We start from the raw sequence: 15,847 nt of genomic DNA, 5'->3' as shown, positions 1-15,847 counted from the left end.
TATCTTTGACAAAGGAGGCAAGAATATACAATAGATTAAAGACAATCTCTTTAACAAGTGGTGCTGGGAAAACTGGTCAACCACTTGTAAAAGAATGAAACTAGAACACTTTCTAATACCATGTGTGTGTGTTAGTTGCTTAGTCCTGTCCGACTATTTGCAAGCCCATAGACTGTAGCCCACCAGCCCTCTGTCCATGGGATTCTCCAGGCAAGAATACTGCAGTGGGTTGCCATTTCCTTCTCCAAAACGAACTATAGAAAGAAAGAAAATGAAGTCGCTCAGTTGTGTCCAACTCATTGCAACCCCATGGGCTGTAGCCTACCAGGCTCCTCCATCCATGGAATTTTCCAGGCAATAGTACTGGAGTGGGTTGCCATTTCCTTCTCCATTCCAAAAATAAACTCGAAATGGATTAAAAATCTAAACATAAGACCAGAAACTATAAAACTCCTAGAGCAGAACATAGGCAAAACACTCTCCGGCATACATCACAGCAGGAACCTCTATGACCCACCTCCCAGAATATTGGAAATAAAAGCAAAAATAAACAAATGGGACCTAATTAAAATTAAAAGCTTCTGCACAACAAAGGAAACTATAAGCAAGGTGAAAAGACAGCCTTCAGAATGGGAGAAAGTAATAGCAAATGAAGCAACTGACAAACAACTAATCTCAAACATATACAAGCAACTCCTGCAGCTCAATTCCAGAAAAATAAACAACCCAATCAAAAAATGGGCCAAAGAACTAAATAGACATTTCTCCAAAGAAGACATACAGATGGCTAACAAACACATGAAAAGATGCTCAACATCACTCATTATCAGAGAAATGCAAATCAAACCCACAATGAGGTACCATTTCATGCCAGTCAGAATGGCTGCTATCCAAAAGTCTACAAGCAATAAATGCTGGAGAGGGTGTGGAGAAAAGGGAACCCTCTTACACTGTTGGTGGGAATGCAAACTAGTCCAGCCACTATGGAGAACAGTGTGGAGATTCCTTAAAAAAACTGGAAATAGAACTGCCATACGACCCAGCAATCCCACTGCTGGGCATACACACTGAGGAAATCAGATTTGAAAGAGACACATGTACCCCAATGTTCATCACAGCACTGTTTATAATAGCCAGGACATGGAAGCAACCTAGATGTATGTCAGCAGACGAATGGATAAGAAAGCTGTGGTACATACGCACAATGGAGTATTACTCAGCCATTAAAAAGAATACATTTGAATCAGTTCTAATGAGGTGAATGAAACTGGAGCCTGTTATACACAGTGAAGTAAGCCAGAAAGAAAAACACCAATACAGTATACTAATGCATATATATGGAATTTAGAAAGATGGTAACTGTATGCAAGACAGCAAAAGAGACACAAATGTATAGAACAGTCCTTTTGACTCTGTGGGAGAGGCAAAGGGGTGGGATGATTTGGGAGAATGGCATTGAAACATGTATACTATTATATATGAAATGAATCTCCAGTCCAGGTTCAATGCATGATACAGGATGCTCAGGGCTGGTGCACTTGGATGACCCAGAGGGATGGTATGGGGAGGGAGGAGGTAGGGGGCTTCAGGATGAGGAACACGTGTACACCCGTGGTTGTGATGTGTGGCAAAACCAATACAATATTGTAAAGTAATTAGCCTCCAATTAAAATAAATAAATTTATATTAAAAAATAAAATAAAAGTAATTATGCTCCAAAAAAAAAAAAAATTAGTGGTTTTGGGGCTGAATATCGGTGGTTGTGGCCACATTTGTGGGGAACTAGGTCAGGATAGGCCAGAATTTTTCATCTTATTTTTCATTTATTTTTACTTGTTTTGTTTATTCTTATTATTTACTTGTTTCTTTTTGTTAACCACTTTGTACTGAAGTATAGTTAATTCACAATGTTTTGGTAGTTTCAGGTGTACAAAATGTGATTTAGTTACATATATACATATATGTGTACTCATATATATGTATATATGCATATATATATATATTAAAATTATTTTCCATTATAGGTTATTATAAGATATTGAATATAGTTACTGTTCTATAAAATATGCCCTTGTTATTTATCTATTTTATATATAGCAGGGTATTTACGTTAACTACAAACTTCTTATTTATCCTCAAGTTTCTTTTATTTCATTTTATTCTTGAAGCACTAAATAAATAGTTCAAATAATCTCAATGAGGTCCTGACATAGAAGGGAAAACATGCCTTCCTATTTTCATATGGAGAGACTTTCTTGGCATAATGTATAATAAGACTTATCTGGCCTGTCATATGAACACAAAATTGTAGAATGACTGGCTTTTATCCCTCTACTGAACAACATGCTGATACTGTACTAATGCATAGGCAGTAATTTTGTACTTTGCCCTCTTCCTTACTCAGACAGTGCAGTGCTGTGCTCAGTTGCTTCAGTCATTTCCAATTCTTTGCGACCCTATGGACTGTAGCCCACCAGGCTCTTCTGTCCATAGAATTCTCCAGGCAAGCATACTGGAATGGGTTTCCATTCCTCTGCCAAGGGATCTTCCTGGCCTAGGGATTGAACCTGTATCTCCTGCATCTCCTGCATGGAGGGGAATTCTTTACCACTAAGCCACTGGGGAAGCCCAATCCAGACAGTGAATCTAGGTAACTCCATGGGATGCCTCTGCATTTGAGTATATCCAGAAGGAAAAATTAATAGCAAATGACTGTAACCTAATTTAGTGAGCTCAAACATGTTTGTGTGTTGCAGAAATAATGGTTTGATTCATCTTTTTGGCAACACTGGCATGTTGAATTTCCTGATAATAAAATGTTGAAGAAGAGAGTGTCATGAATATTAGCTGTTACCTCCTAACCATTTGGGAAATCAGTATCCAACCTTCTCCATGTGTTTTCTGCATTGTTTCAGTGTACATTTATTTTTGTGTTTTAATTTTCTCCCCTCCATTCACTCCATTGTCACATATAAGACAGGTTCATGATAACTTTATTATTTTATCCATGTGTCACTTTTTGTGATTTATGGACAAAATGCATCTATACATTTTTTGAGACTCCAGATTTGATCTGTATGAAATAAACGGTGATATATTAGCATGACATTTTCTCTGAGAGGAGTGACATGAGGAATTAACTTGCGTTGTTTTAGGTGCTGATATTGTGTGTGTATAAATCCAAGGGGTAGTATGTTTACAACTTGTATGTGATCTTTGTGGTGAACTGTCATGGATTGTTATTGATGTATTTGCTTATTCATATATTTTGGCTGTGTATCTTCTATACTCTCTGTGTATGTGGCACTGCTTTCTGCTATAGAAGCCAAAATACCAGATAGTTTCCCATTCATGTAGCTCAGCTGGTAAAGAATCCGCCTGCAGTGCAGGAGACCCCGGTTTGATGCCTGGGTTGGGAAGATCCCCTGTAGAAGGGAATGGCTCCCCACTCCAGTATTCCTGGGCTTCCCTGGTTGCTCAGCTGGTAAAGAATCTTCCTGCAATGTGGGAGACCTGGATTCGATCCCTGGGCTGGGAAGATCCCCTGGAGAATGGACTGGCTACCCACTCAAGTGTTCTGGCCTGGAGAATTCCATGGGCTGTATAGTCCATAGGGTAGCAAAGAGTCGGACATGACTGAGTGACTTTCACTTTCATAGCAAATACAGAACATGGGTATGGGATCTAGCCTTGAACAACAGAATTTATCAACCTTGACTTTGGATCAGAAGCAAGCAACAATAACAAGCACATATAAGGGAGAATGAATTTGGATGATGCAGTGATAGCACTGGCAACATCTGGTTTTGAAAGGCAGGACTGACTTCATGCCAGCCATGCTTTAGGAGGTTTACGTTTGTGGTGACCCTCTGTGGGGCTAAACTGCATGGAGATAGCAGTGGACCCTCACCAGATATTCATTGGCATGATTTTGCAATAATTCTACCAGTTTCCTATTCCTTTTACAAGTTTGGTTCTTTGGCTTTTCTGGGTTGTTATGTGTGAGTGTGTATGAGAAAGTATAATGGTATGCTTTAGCTGACACATAAAATTTTGTTTACCCTTCTTTCTTTCACTTAAAAATTATATTATGGGCCACTCTTCAATCAGTAAATCAATATCTAATTCTTATATTTTCTGATTTCCTTATGCATATGATAATGTATATAATTTAAATACAATTACATTATATCATATATGCTATATTATTATTTTTGTATTTTTTTTTAGTTTTCCTTCACTCCCACCCCTCAACCCCAGATTAGTTTAATAATTATATTTTCTGCTACTTTATCAATACTTTTATAATATATAAACTGTCATTGTTTTCTTTAAAAAATGGCACAATGTTATCTACACTATGTGCATCATATATGCCCCCATGAAAATATCTCATGAAAACCCTACAAAGTTAACTGCTGTTGTTACAATCTTTTATATAGCTGCTTGATGTTTTATAATGTAGCATATTTTGTTCACCCATTCCTCCTTAGGGATATTCTGTTGGCTTTTAGTTGTCATGCCACCATAAAACATGTGTCAGCAATAGAATCTTATTATTGTTATCAACTTGGAAATAATTATCTTTAGGTATTTCTATAAGAAAAGTCTCTCTAAAATTTTAAATAATAAAAAATCTTTGGAAATGTAGATGTTTTAAGTCACCTGAAGAAGATGGTGGAAGAGAGACAGTGAGATGAAAAGTGGCAGCAGGTGATGAGAGTTATAATTTCTGGACCATTTTAAGTTCAGAGAAAGCAGATACAAGTCTACCTGCATCCCCTTTGAGGGGATGGGGTAACTGGATCCTTCTTTCTTCTTAGGTATAAATATTAGTTTCTGAAAGACACGAACTCTTCTCAAGATGATTCAAGTAACCAGCACATAGGAGAAATATGCATGATTATTAAAAACCTTTTATTAATCTTTCTGTTGTTCCTCTGCTTATCAAGGGAACCTGAAGACTCAAGAGTAATCCTATCCCTTGAGACACTAAATCAAGATAATCTCCTACCCATCCAGCTGTGTTAGTTCCCATTCTCTGCATTTAAACTAGTGGGGTTCTTGAACAGAAATCAAGCACTCTTTCTCACTGAGCAATCGCAGGAGCGTGTGTTCCTTTAGTTGTAACCTGCAAACAAGTATCTCAACATAGCATGTAGGAAGTAAGATTTTGGTATAAACAACAACAACCAAAAGCACAGATCAGTTTTATACTGAAATGAATCACATACTAGAAGGTGAGTTCTTAGAAAGGTGTATTTCTCTTATTTCCTCTTGTTTCCCTTCTTAAACTTATTCAGAGTTAAGTTACTTGGGGATTGTTAGACTTCCATCTAAATGTAGTCATCAAGTCTCTCTCATATATGTATACACACACACACACACATATGGTTGAACCTGGAATAAAACAAGTTTGAACACTCATCCATTTACAGAGTTTTTGAATAAATATATTGGAAAGTTCTTAGAGATTGCAACAATTTGAAAAAAGTCACCTAGAAATCATAGCCTAGAAATATCAAAAAAATTAAGAAACTGTTAGGTATGTCATGAATACGTAAAACATATGGAGATACTAGTATATCCTTAAAGAGGCAAAGATGAGTGACATTTAACATAAAACTAATATTGTGTTAGCTTTTGTGCCATTTTACAACTTTACTTTCAAAGAGTTACATTCCCATACAGAATGCCTCTCTTCATCATAATGGAAGAAACTACATTAGCCTATCATCACAGATATATGGTTTTTTTTTTAAGTAACAATGTTGTTAATATTGTACAATGAATATAGCTGTAATACTGTATCGCATAGGAGTTTTCTAACAATTCATTCATTAGTGTATGAACTAGGCTACCTTGAGGCAATCATTTAACTACATCTTCATTATCAATGCATGAATTGTTATAGCTGTAAATAAATGTGAATTTCTTTTTCACTTATCTTTTCATTTTGATGTCTAATATTAGTGATATGAGTAACACCTACAGTGTCTTCCATCCTAAAATGACAACATTAAAATAGTGCTAAAACAGGTGATTCCCTTTGTAAACAGTTGACATAAACTTGCAATATCCATAAATACAGTACAATAAGGGTATTTTCTTATAATTTTCTTTATAGCATTTTCTTTTCTTTAGTTTATTATACAAGTATAGCATATGGTACATATAACATACAAAATATTTGTTAATTTATTGCTATGCCATCAGTAAGGGAAGGTTAGTGGTAGATTATTGGTCATTAAGTTTCTGGGAAGTCAAAGTTTCATATGGATTTTTGACTGTGCAGGGGCTGAGTGAGAAGTTGGTGCCACTAAGCCCTGCATTGTTCACAACATAAATACATAGATGTATGTATGAAATAGTAATAAGGACCTATGAATAGCAACTAAGTTGCTATTGCATGGACAGACAAGTCAAACACATACCTCTCAATGATATTCCTGCCTCGGGTCTCAGGCTACCTTGCAATTCACCTGATGAAAATTTTCATACATTATCTAACCTGATTGTGATTTATCCTGATGATGGGATCCCCCTGGTACAGGAGAAACTTTAGAGATACATTTGTTCCATTTTTTGAGTTCTGATATCTGTCTATACATATATAGGGTTAACTCTGACTCCATTATTTATGCTCTTATATGAAAAATATAGCTTTAACGTAGCTTAAATCACATTGTCTGCAGATCAGATCCATTTTGTATAGGCTTTGCTAAGAGTAGATATCCCCAATTCTCCTATCTTGGTGAGTCTTCCCTCAAAAAATAATTCATAATAACCCTGACCTCAACAGTATTGCATTGTTACAAACATCATTTCTGCCTCACTTTCCATTGTACACAATTCCAACTTTTCTTGACTTCAAGCTGGCATATGCTCTTTTCTCTTATGTTGGCTCTCTCTTTCTTGTAACAGGTAGTAACTTTAAATAAGAATCAAATACTTAACAGAATTATCTTCTCTTCTGGGAGTATCACCTGGATTTATGAGGAGTGGAAGATGGGGGCGGTGCTGGGAAATGTCATCGCTAACAAAGCCAACATTAAAGAATACATATATATTTAAGATAGTAATATGTATCATTATATTAGAAACCAGTCCCTACCCAGGGACTGTGGTTGGGATAAAACATATGAAGTTTATGTTCTCAGGGCCTCATGAAAAACTATCTAAAAGAAGACAAGCATGAGGCCAGCAGTGTTGTGAGTGTTGCCATTTTCTGGGTCATATGGGAGGTTGTAGGGATTCTGGATGGAGTTTAGATTCTTAACCTGCTCTGAACTTACTCAAAAAACTGTAAGACAGTAAATTTGAATTGTTTTATGCTACTAAACGGAGAAGGCAATGGCACCCCACTCCAGTACTCTTGCCTGGAAAATCCCATGGACAGAGGAGCCTGGTGGGCTGCAGTCCATGGGGTCACTAAGAGTTGGACACGACTGAGCGACTTCACTTTCACTTCTCACTTTCATGCATTGGAGAAAGAAATGGCAACCCACTCCAGTGTTCTTGCCTGGGGAATCCCAGGGATGGGGGAGCCTGGTGGGCTACTGTCTATGGGGTCGCACAGAGTTGGACACAACTGAAGCGACTTAGCAGCAGCAGCAGCAGCATGCTACTAAATTTGTGATATTTACTAGAAGGAGTGATGCTGAAATTGAAGCCTCAATACTTTGGCCACCTAATGCAAAGAGCTAACTCATTGGAAGAGACCCTGATGCTGACAAAGATTGAGGGCAGGAGGAGAAGGGGATGACAGAAGATGAGATGGTTGGACAGCATCATTGACTCAATGGGCATGAGTTTGAGCACACTCTGGGAGATGGTGAAGGACAGGGAAGCTTCGTGTGCTGCAGTTCATGGGGTCACAAAGAGTCAGACATGACTTAGTGACTGAACAACAATAACAATGATGCATTAATAAATACATGCAATGGATTTCTTGTACTTTCATCTGCATATGTATATATATATATATATATCAATTTGTGTGTGTGTGAGAGAGAAAGAGAGAGACACAGAGGATGATAATGAAGGTATTCCATGCAGAAACAATCACAACATTGTAATTAACACCCAATTAAAAATAAAATTATTGTAAAGTAATTAACCTCCAATTAAAATAAATAATTTTAAAAAAAAGAAAAAACAAAGAAGTTTTGTAATAAACTGGAGTATAATTTTAGAGTTATCTACCATGTATAATGCAATTTCTATATAGAGAATAGGTTCTCAGTTCTCAATTAAATGTTGGATGCTCTTGATATTCCCATAGAGAGAAAGAGAGATCAAAAGCCTGGAGAAATGACAAATATGAGCCTAGTGACAACGTTCATCCTCACGGGCCTTCCCCATGCACCAGAGCTGGACACATTTCTCTTTGGAATCTTCCTGGTGATCTATGTCCTCACTGTGGTGGGGAACCTTCTCATCCTTCTGGTGATCACAGTGGATCCCCACCTGCACACCCCCATGTACTACTTCCTAACCAACCTGTCCTTCATTGACATGTGGTTTTCCACGGTCACTGTGCCCAAAATGCTGATGACCCTGGTGTCCCCAGAAGGCAGTCCTGTCTCCTTTCCTGGCTGTGTGGCCCAGCTCTACTCTTTCCACTTCCTGGGCAGCACCGAGTGCTTCCTCTACACCGTCATGTCCTATGACCGTTTCCTGGCCATCAGTTACCCGCTCAGGTATGCCAGCATGATGAGTGGGAGGACTTGCGCCATCCTGGCCACAACCACGTGGCTCAGTGGCTCTCTTCACTCTGCTGTCCAGACCACACTGACGTTCCGTTTGCCCTTCTGTGGACCCAACCAGATCCAGCATTACTTCTGCGATGCACCACCCATCCTCAAACTGGCCTGTGCAGACACGTCCACCGTGGAGATGGTGATCTTTGTCAACATTGGGGTGGTGGCCTCAGGCTGCTTTCTCCTGATAGTGCTGTCCTACGTATCCATCGTCCATTCCATCCTGAAGATCCGCACCTCAGAGGGAAGATGGAGAGCCTTCCAGACCTGTGCCTCCCACTGCACTGTGGTCCTTTGCTTCTTTGTTCCCTGTGTTTTCATTTACCTGAGACCAGGCTCCAAGGAGGCTATGGACAGCATTGTGGCTGTTTTCTACACTGTGATGACGCCCCTTCTGAACCCTGTGGTCTACACCCTGCGGAACAAGGACGTGAAGAAAGCTCTGTTGAAGCTTAAAGACAAAATAGTGTATTTGCAGAGCTAATAATCTCTGTAATGTACACTCGCTCACTTAACAAATATAGTAATAGAATAGTACAATGAAACATAGAAATACAATATAGTATAGTACAATATATGATTTTATCAGTGTGAAATATTTTATGTATATAGTTCTCAGTATTAAACTTTATCCAAACTTCTTAGGAAAATTTGTTTCAAGGATATTTTTTAAATTGAAAAAATTACAAAATTTTTATTTATGATAAACATGTTAAATTTTGATCTATGAAGTAATTTCTCTGCAACATGTTTATTTTACCTTGTCCTCTAATTGTATTCATATATAATTGACATATAACATGATTTTTACCTTTTTAAAGAGTGAATATTCAATTTGGATCTTGGATGCAGAATAGTGAGCTATTTATATATACCTAAGTTGATAATATACTTTTTTGTTTATGTCTTATGCACACAAATTGAGGATACTGCTCAAGAACAACAACAATTATCAGAGTCACTGACTGATCAATACAGCTGTGCACCTGTCTCCTCAGGTTTGTGTGTGTGTGTGTGGCTGTGTGTGTGTGTCTGTCTGTCTGTCTGTGTGTCTGTGTCTGTGTGTGCATGTGTGCACACCTGTGTGTGTGTTTGCATGAAGGTCCCAAGGTAACTACCCCACACTTCCCAGGACCTCTTGACCCTGGTCAGTGCTCCCACACTGAAAGAGTCCCACACGTCTGAGAGGATTGTTGTCTCTCCAGGTAGGTCTGCCAGGCCAAGCTATGGATCTGAGAGGCTCCTTTCAGAGACTGGAACCATCACCACCTTCATAGAGCCCTGAGGTTTCTCAGGTTTTGTCAGTGCAATCAGGAGGAAGCTACCATCAGACACCTCCAGTCTCCATCACATAATCTGACCTTAAATTCCTGTATTAATGGACCAGATGCTCATATTCAGCACAACCATCCTATGCTGGGTCATTTCACTGTGGATGGTGAAGAAGGTCATGCTGTTCTCTCAATATTTCTCTCAATACTTCAATATTTCTCTCAACTTCTCTCAATAGTTCAGAGTCTTGGAAATTCAGATTCACCAAACCTCAACCTGCTCTAGGACAAGGACACCCTACATTGTAGGCTGGAGCCAAGGGTGCTTCCTATTTAGAAGAAAGTCGAAAAATTAATGTGTAATTAAATCACTTGGCATCATGAGATTTCAACATATTTCTTTCACAAGTTAGAAAAATCAGGCCTAGTAAAGACAAAACACCCTTAAAAACCCCCCAGTGCATAGCTACACAGCTCATACAAGTGGACTTCTACGTGCAATGGGTGAAGTGCTATAACTGCATGTAAACAAAAGCAAATATTGGTTCAAATAAGGTTAGAAATAGTCATGCTTTGTATCTCTGGTTTTCAGCTGTGAAAGACCTTCTCTAGCAATACTATTTGGAGGATTCAATGAGTTAGTAGAAGTAAAAGTGCTTTGAGAAGTGAAAGTATTGGTCATTCAGTCTCATCTGACTTTTTGTGACTCTGTGGACAGTAGCAGTACCAATATCCAATAGCTTCTTAATTAAAGTTTTAAAATTCAAACCTGGGACCACCAGCTAGATAGCCTGATTCTCAGTTCAATGCTTTTACGAACCATTTTCGTGATTGGCTAGTGATTCATGCATCTTCAGAAATACTGTATTTGTGAAGATGCATGTAAGTAGTTTTCTTTAAATCACTGATAATAAATTAGTATCATGATTAACACCATTATTGACAATGCATTTATTCCAAATGTTTTAATAAATTTGATATTCTGTATTTACTAGTTTTCAAGTAATTTAACTGCAATAAAGTTCATGAAACATTAAAATTACATGGAATTAAATTATTCTGGAATAATTCAGAGGCAAAAACATAAATGTTATTGAGCTTGGGATATATTAGACACCTTATTTATTCTTTACTAGAAACCTTTTCATTACATGAACACTATGCCATAGGTACTACTGATACCTAATGTAGAAAACTGAAGATGATCAGGTTTCTTACTCAAATTCACACAGTTAGTAAGGAATGTGGTTAAGGTTAAACCCAAATGGGTTGGGTTAAGTCATTCAGTTGTGTCTGACTCTTTGCAACACCAGAGACTGTAACCTACCAGCCTCCTCTGTCCATGGGATTTTCCAGGCAAGAGTACTGAAGTGGGTTGCCATTTTCTTCTCCAGGGGATCTTCCTGCCCCAGGGATTGAACCCAGGTCTCCCACATTGCAGGCAGATGCTTTACCATCTAAGCCCCCAGGGAAGCCCTGCACCCAAATACCCAGCATCAAAACCCATGGAGTGAAATTCTAGTGAAATTCTGTATTGGTATAACATAATTTCAGGAACCTTTTAATTCTTTGAGGACAAAACATCAGTTAACATCAATAATCACTGAAGCAACAAAGAAGAGAATTTTGTACAGTTGTGTGTAGTTTATATATCAAATGTAGGTTTTAAAAAAAAAAAAAACGTATTTCCCCCATATACTATGAAAAGCACCTTAGCTACCCTAACTCTGCCTGACTTAGATTCTAAGTGCTTTATAACACTATATATTTGTGAGCTTCACATTAAGGTGTGGACTTCTCAAGGAAAAATATTGTCTTTTTTTGTAGTATTCCACCTTCATAATTGTTGGTATCATTTATTTAAGATGCTCTCCCTGCTACAGACTCTTTCCACTTCCCAGTATGTTTATACATACTGAGGGCCCCAACTTCTGATGCACAGTCATAATTTTAGATATCAATCCTAAACAGGGGCCTTCTCTTTCTGTACATGCTGTTCCTGCCTTCCTTGTTCAAGTCCCTAATAACTTCATTTTGTCAGATATTTCCATTAGTAGATAAAGTTATTGCATCAAATTTCATGTATTTAAACTTTTTTCCCTCTTATTCAACATTTGCCTCTTATGTGCTGATTGTCCCAGCAAAGTATGCTGCATTTTGGACTCTTTGGTTGACCATGACAGCTACTTCATTTCTTCTAAAGGATTCCTGCCCACAGTAGTAGAAATAATGGTCATCTGAGTTAAATTCACCCATTCCAGTCCATTTTAGTTCGCTGATTCCTAGAATGTCGACATTCACTCTTGCCATCTCCTGTTTGACCACTTCCAATTTGCCTTGATTCATGAACCTAACATTCCAGGTTCCTATGCAATATTGCTCTTTACAGCATTGGACCTTGATTGTATCACCAATCACATCCACAACTGGGTATTGTTTTGCTTTGGCTTCATCCCTTCATTCTTTCTGGAGTTATTTCTCCACAGATCTCCTGTAGCATATTGGGCACCTACTGACCTGGAGAGTTCCTCCTTCAGTATCCTATCATTTTGCCTTTTCATACTGTTCATGGGGTTCTCAAGGCAAGAATACTGAAGTGGTTTGCCATTCCCTTCTCCAGTGGACCACATTCTGTCATACCTCTCCACCATGACCCATCCATCTTGGGTGGCCCCACATGGCATGGCTTAGTTTCATTGAGTTAGACAAGGCTGTGGTCCATATGAACAGACTGGCTAGTTTTCTGTGATTGTGGTTTCAGTGTGTCTGCCCTCTGATGCCCTCTCGCAACCATCTCACTTGGGTTTCTCTTACAGGCAGCTGCGCCAATGCAGGAGGGCTGAGAGGAGCTACTCCACATTCAAGGTCAGGAGGGGCAATCTCATCCAAGGTAAGGAGCAGCGACTGTGCTTTGCTGGAGCAGCCATGAAGAGATACCCCACGTCCAAGGTAAGAGAATCCCAAATGAGACGGCAGGTATTGCAAGAAATTCCACTACTGGGCATATATACTGAGAAAACCATAATTCAAAAAAACCCATGTACCCCAATATCCATTGTAGCACTATTTACAATAGCCAGGATACAGAAGCAACCTAAATGTCCATTGACAGATGAATGGATGAAGAAGTTGTGATGCATATATACAATGGAATATTACTCATCCATGCAAAGGAGAAAAAAGGGTCATTTGTAGTGATGTGGATGGACCTAAAGGCTGTCATACACAGTGAAGTAAGTCAGAAAGGAAAATACAAATACTATATATTAGTGCATATATATATATAGTCCATAGGGCTGTAAAGAGTTGGACATGAAATCTGGAAAGATGGTGCAGATGTGACTATTTTCAGGGTAGGAATAGAGACTCAGATGTAGAGAATGGACATGTGGACACAGTGGGGGAAGGAGGGGTGGGAAGAATCAAGAAAGAAGCATTAGTTCACCAACATGTATGAAACAGATAGCTAGTTGGAACCTGTTGTATAACACAGGGAACTCAGCTCGGTGCTCTGTGATGACCTAGAGGGGTGGTATGGGGCGCTGGTGGGATGGAGGCTCAAGAAGGAGAGGATATATGTATACTAATAGCTGATCTTCAGTTACCCAATGGGCAATTGAAACTTTGTAATAAAAGTACATTGCAACACTGTAATAAAAATACAATTATCAAAACTATGATTGTTTTATATTTCAAAAAAAAATTAAGTCAATTAAGATGCTATACTTAATAGAGAGGACTTCCTTATTAATCAGAAAGTGTCAGGCTCCTCAACTTTCCACACTGCTCAAAATAAGACATCCTCCAAAAGACATCATGAAGAAGGTAAAAAAACAGCACATAGAATGAGAGAAATAAGCTCAAAATATCAATTTGATAAGGACGTAGGATTCAAAATGCATAAACCACTCTGAATTTCAGAGGAAATATGATTAGAAACCATGCAATCAAGAAAAGAGTGGAGTGAAATATTTAAAAGGTGATAAAAAAAATTATCATGTTGAACTTCTAAACCCAATACTATTATCCTCCAACTTGAAAGTAAAATAATGACTTTTTCAGACAAACAAATTTGTTGCCAACAGACCTGCCTTGCAAAAATTATCAAGAGAACTTCTTTAGGAAAAAAAACTATTGTTCAGAAGATATTATCTGATGTTTTCACATTGTTGTTCAGTTTGAAAAGAAGAGAGAGGAAGTACAGAAAAGCAGAGAAAAAAAAAGTCTTATTCATAAAACAGATACTACAGAATTTTTTAAAATTTTAAGTAACTACAGACACCAAAGTCAAATATTTTAAGCAGATATTTTTAGGTTAAAATGCTGCTGCATGGTTCCATTTATATGAGTTCAAAACAGGAATGAAACATAGTTGGTAAACTTACTGGTAAATGAACATCAATGGGAGTGCTAACAGTAATGTCAGGGTAGTTGTTATCTCTCATACCAAGAGAAGAGATTGCTATGGGAGAAAATCACAAAGGATGCTCCAGGGGTTCACGCAACATTTTGTTTCGAACTGGATCATGTTCACACATATCTCATTTTAGCATTATGAAATATGTGTGCTATGCATGTAACTATTATGTATATGAAAATTTTTATGCATGAGATTGTGTTTTGGAAATTTTCACAAATTAGAAGCGATTAACAGCTAGAGATCACCTTACTCGTGGCTGTCCTAACACACACTAACCAGACCACATCTAGATCAGGAGCTGTGACTTTAGTCACTATACCATTAAATCTATGATTCTGTATCATTCTGCACCTGTAGAGTTAAACAGGAATGTAATCAAAATTTTCATCCTGAATCTTTCTAATTTTTGATAGTACTATTAACCTCTGTGAGTCTCCTCAAAAACAAAAGTTTTTATGACTCTTCTTCAAAGTGGGAAGACCAAGGGCTTCCACATGGCCTAGAACAGCTCCTACTTACTCCAGGGTCAGAAAGCCAACAAGAAAACTCTCTCAGATGCTGAGATATCAATTCCTACTCCACACTTATGAACTAGGAACTAATTGCAGGGTAAAGTATTTTTCCAAGGTAGACTTGGTTCAGCTCTCCATTTATCAGCTTGCAAAGCCAAAATTTAAGAAATTTAAAATGGTGTGGTATTTTCCTTCACTAGTTACTCTATGGAAAGAACATGGATCCATTTGAGGAAGGCTAGGAAAAATATTCAGAGTACAATGCTTATATTGTTACTGTAGGGAATACCTTATCTTTCATTCTTGACTGCGATAGATAGATATAGATATAGATATATCTCACCACAGTATATATATGTGTGTATATATGTGTACACACATACACACACACATATATATAATGGGATATTTAATATAAATTACCAATGAGAAAGAAGGCAATCCTGCCATTTCTGACAACATGAACAGACCTTGAGGACATTAAGCTAAGTGAACTAAGTCAAAGATAAATATCTTATGATCACACATGTATGTGGAATCAGCAACAACAACAAATAGTCAAGTTTATAGATATAAAAAACAGAATAGTAATTGCTAATGTCAAAATTACTGCAGATGGTGACTGCAGCCATGAAATTAAAAGATGCTTACTCCTTGGAAGGAAAGTTATGTCCAACCTAGATAGAATATTCAAAAGCAGAGACATTACTTTGCCAACAAAGGTCCATCTAGCCTTGACTAGAGGACTCAAGGCTATGGTTTTTCCTGTGGTCATGTATGGATGTGAGAGTTGGACTGTGAAGAAGGCTGAAGCGCCGAAGAATTGATGCTTTTGAACTGTGGTGTTGGAGAAGACTCTTGAGAGTCCCTTGGACTGCAAGG

The 15,847-nt window shown here is 38.0% G+C and overlaps 1 protein-coding gene across 1 annotated transcript; it reads left to right on the top strand.

Annotated features, from left to right (window-relative positions):
* Window positions 1–8,313: 8,313 nt before the first annotated feature.
* Window positions 8,314–9,246, top strand: LOC105002007 (olfactory receptor 10G4-like). The gene has a single exon (XM_010858461.1). It carries the CDS (start codon window positions 8,314–8,316, stop codon window positions 9,244–9,246), a length of 933 nt encoding a protein of 310 aa, XP_010856763.1.
* The last annotated feature ends 6,601 nt before the right edge of the window (window positions 9,247–15,847 follow it).

This window comes from Bison bison, unplaced genomic scaffold (genome assembly GCF_000754665.1).
Source record: "Bison bison bison isolate TAMUID 2011002044 unplaced genomic scaffold, Bison_UMD1.0 scf7180017864388, whole genome shotgun sequence".
NCBI classification, from domain to species: Eukaryota; Metazoa; Chordata; class Mammalia; order Artiodactyla; family Bovidae; genus Bison; species Bison bison.
The sequence above is the reverse complement of the archived record's forward strand: the minus strand, read 5'-3'. Positions and strand labels throughout refer to the sequence as shown.

What these genes read in the sequence shown, in the direction of transcription:
- LOC105002007 (XM_010858461.1), top strand. Translation starts at nt 8,314, where the DNA reads ATGACAAATATGAGCCTAGTGACAACGTTCATCCTCACGGGCCTTCCC.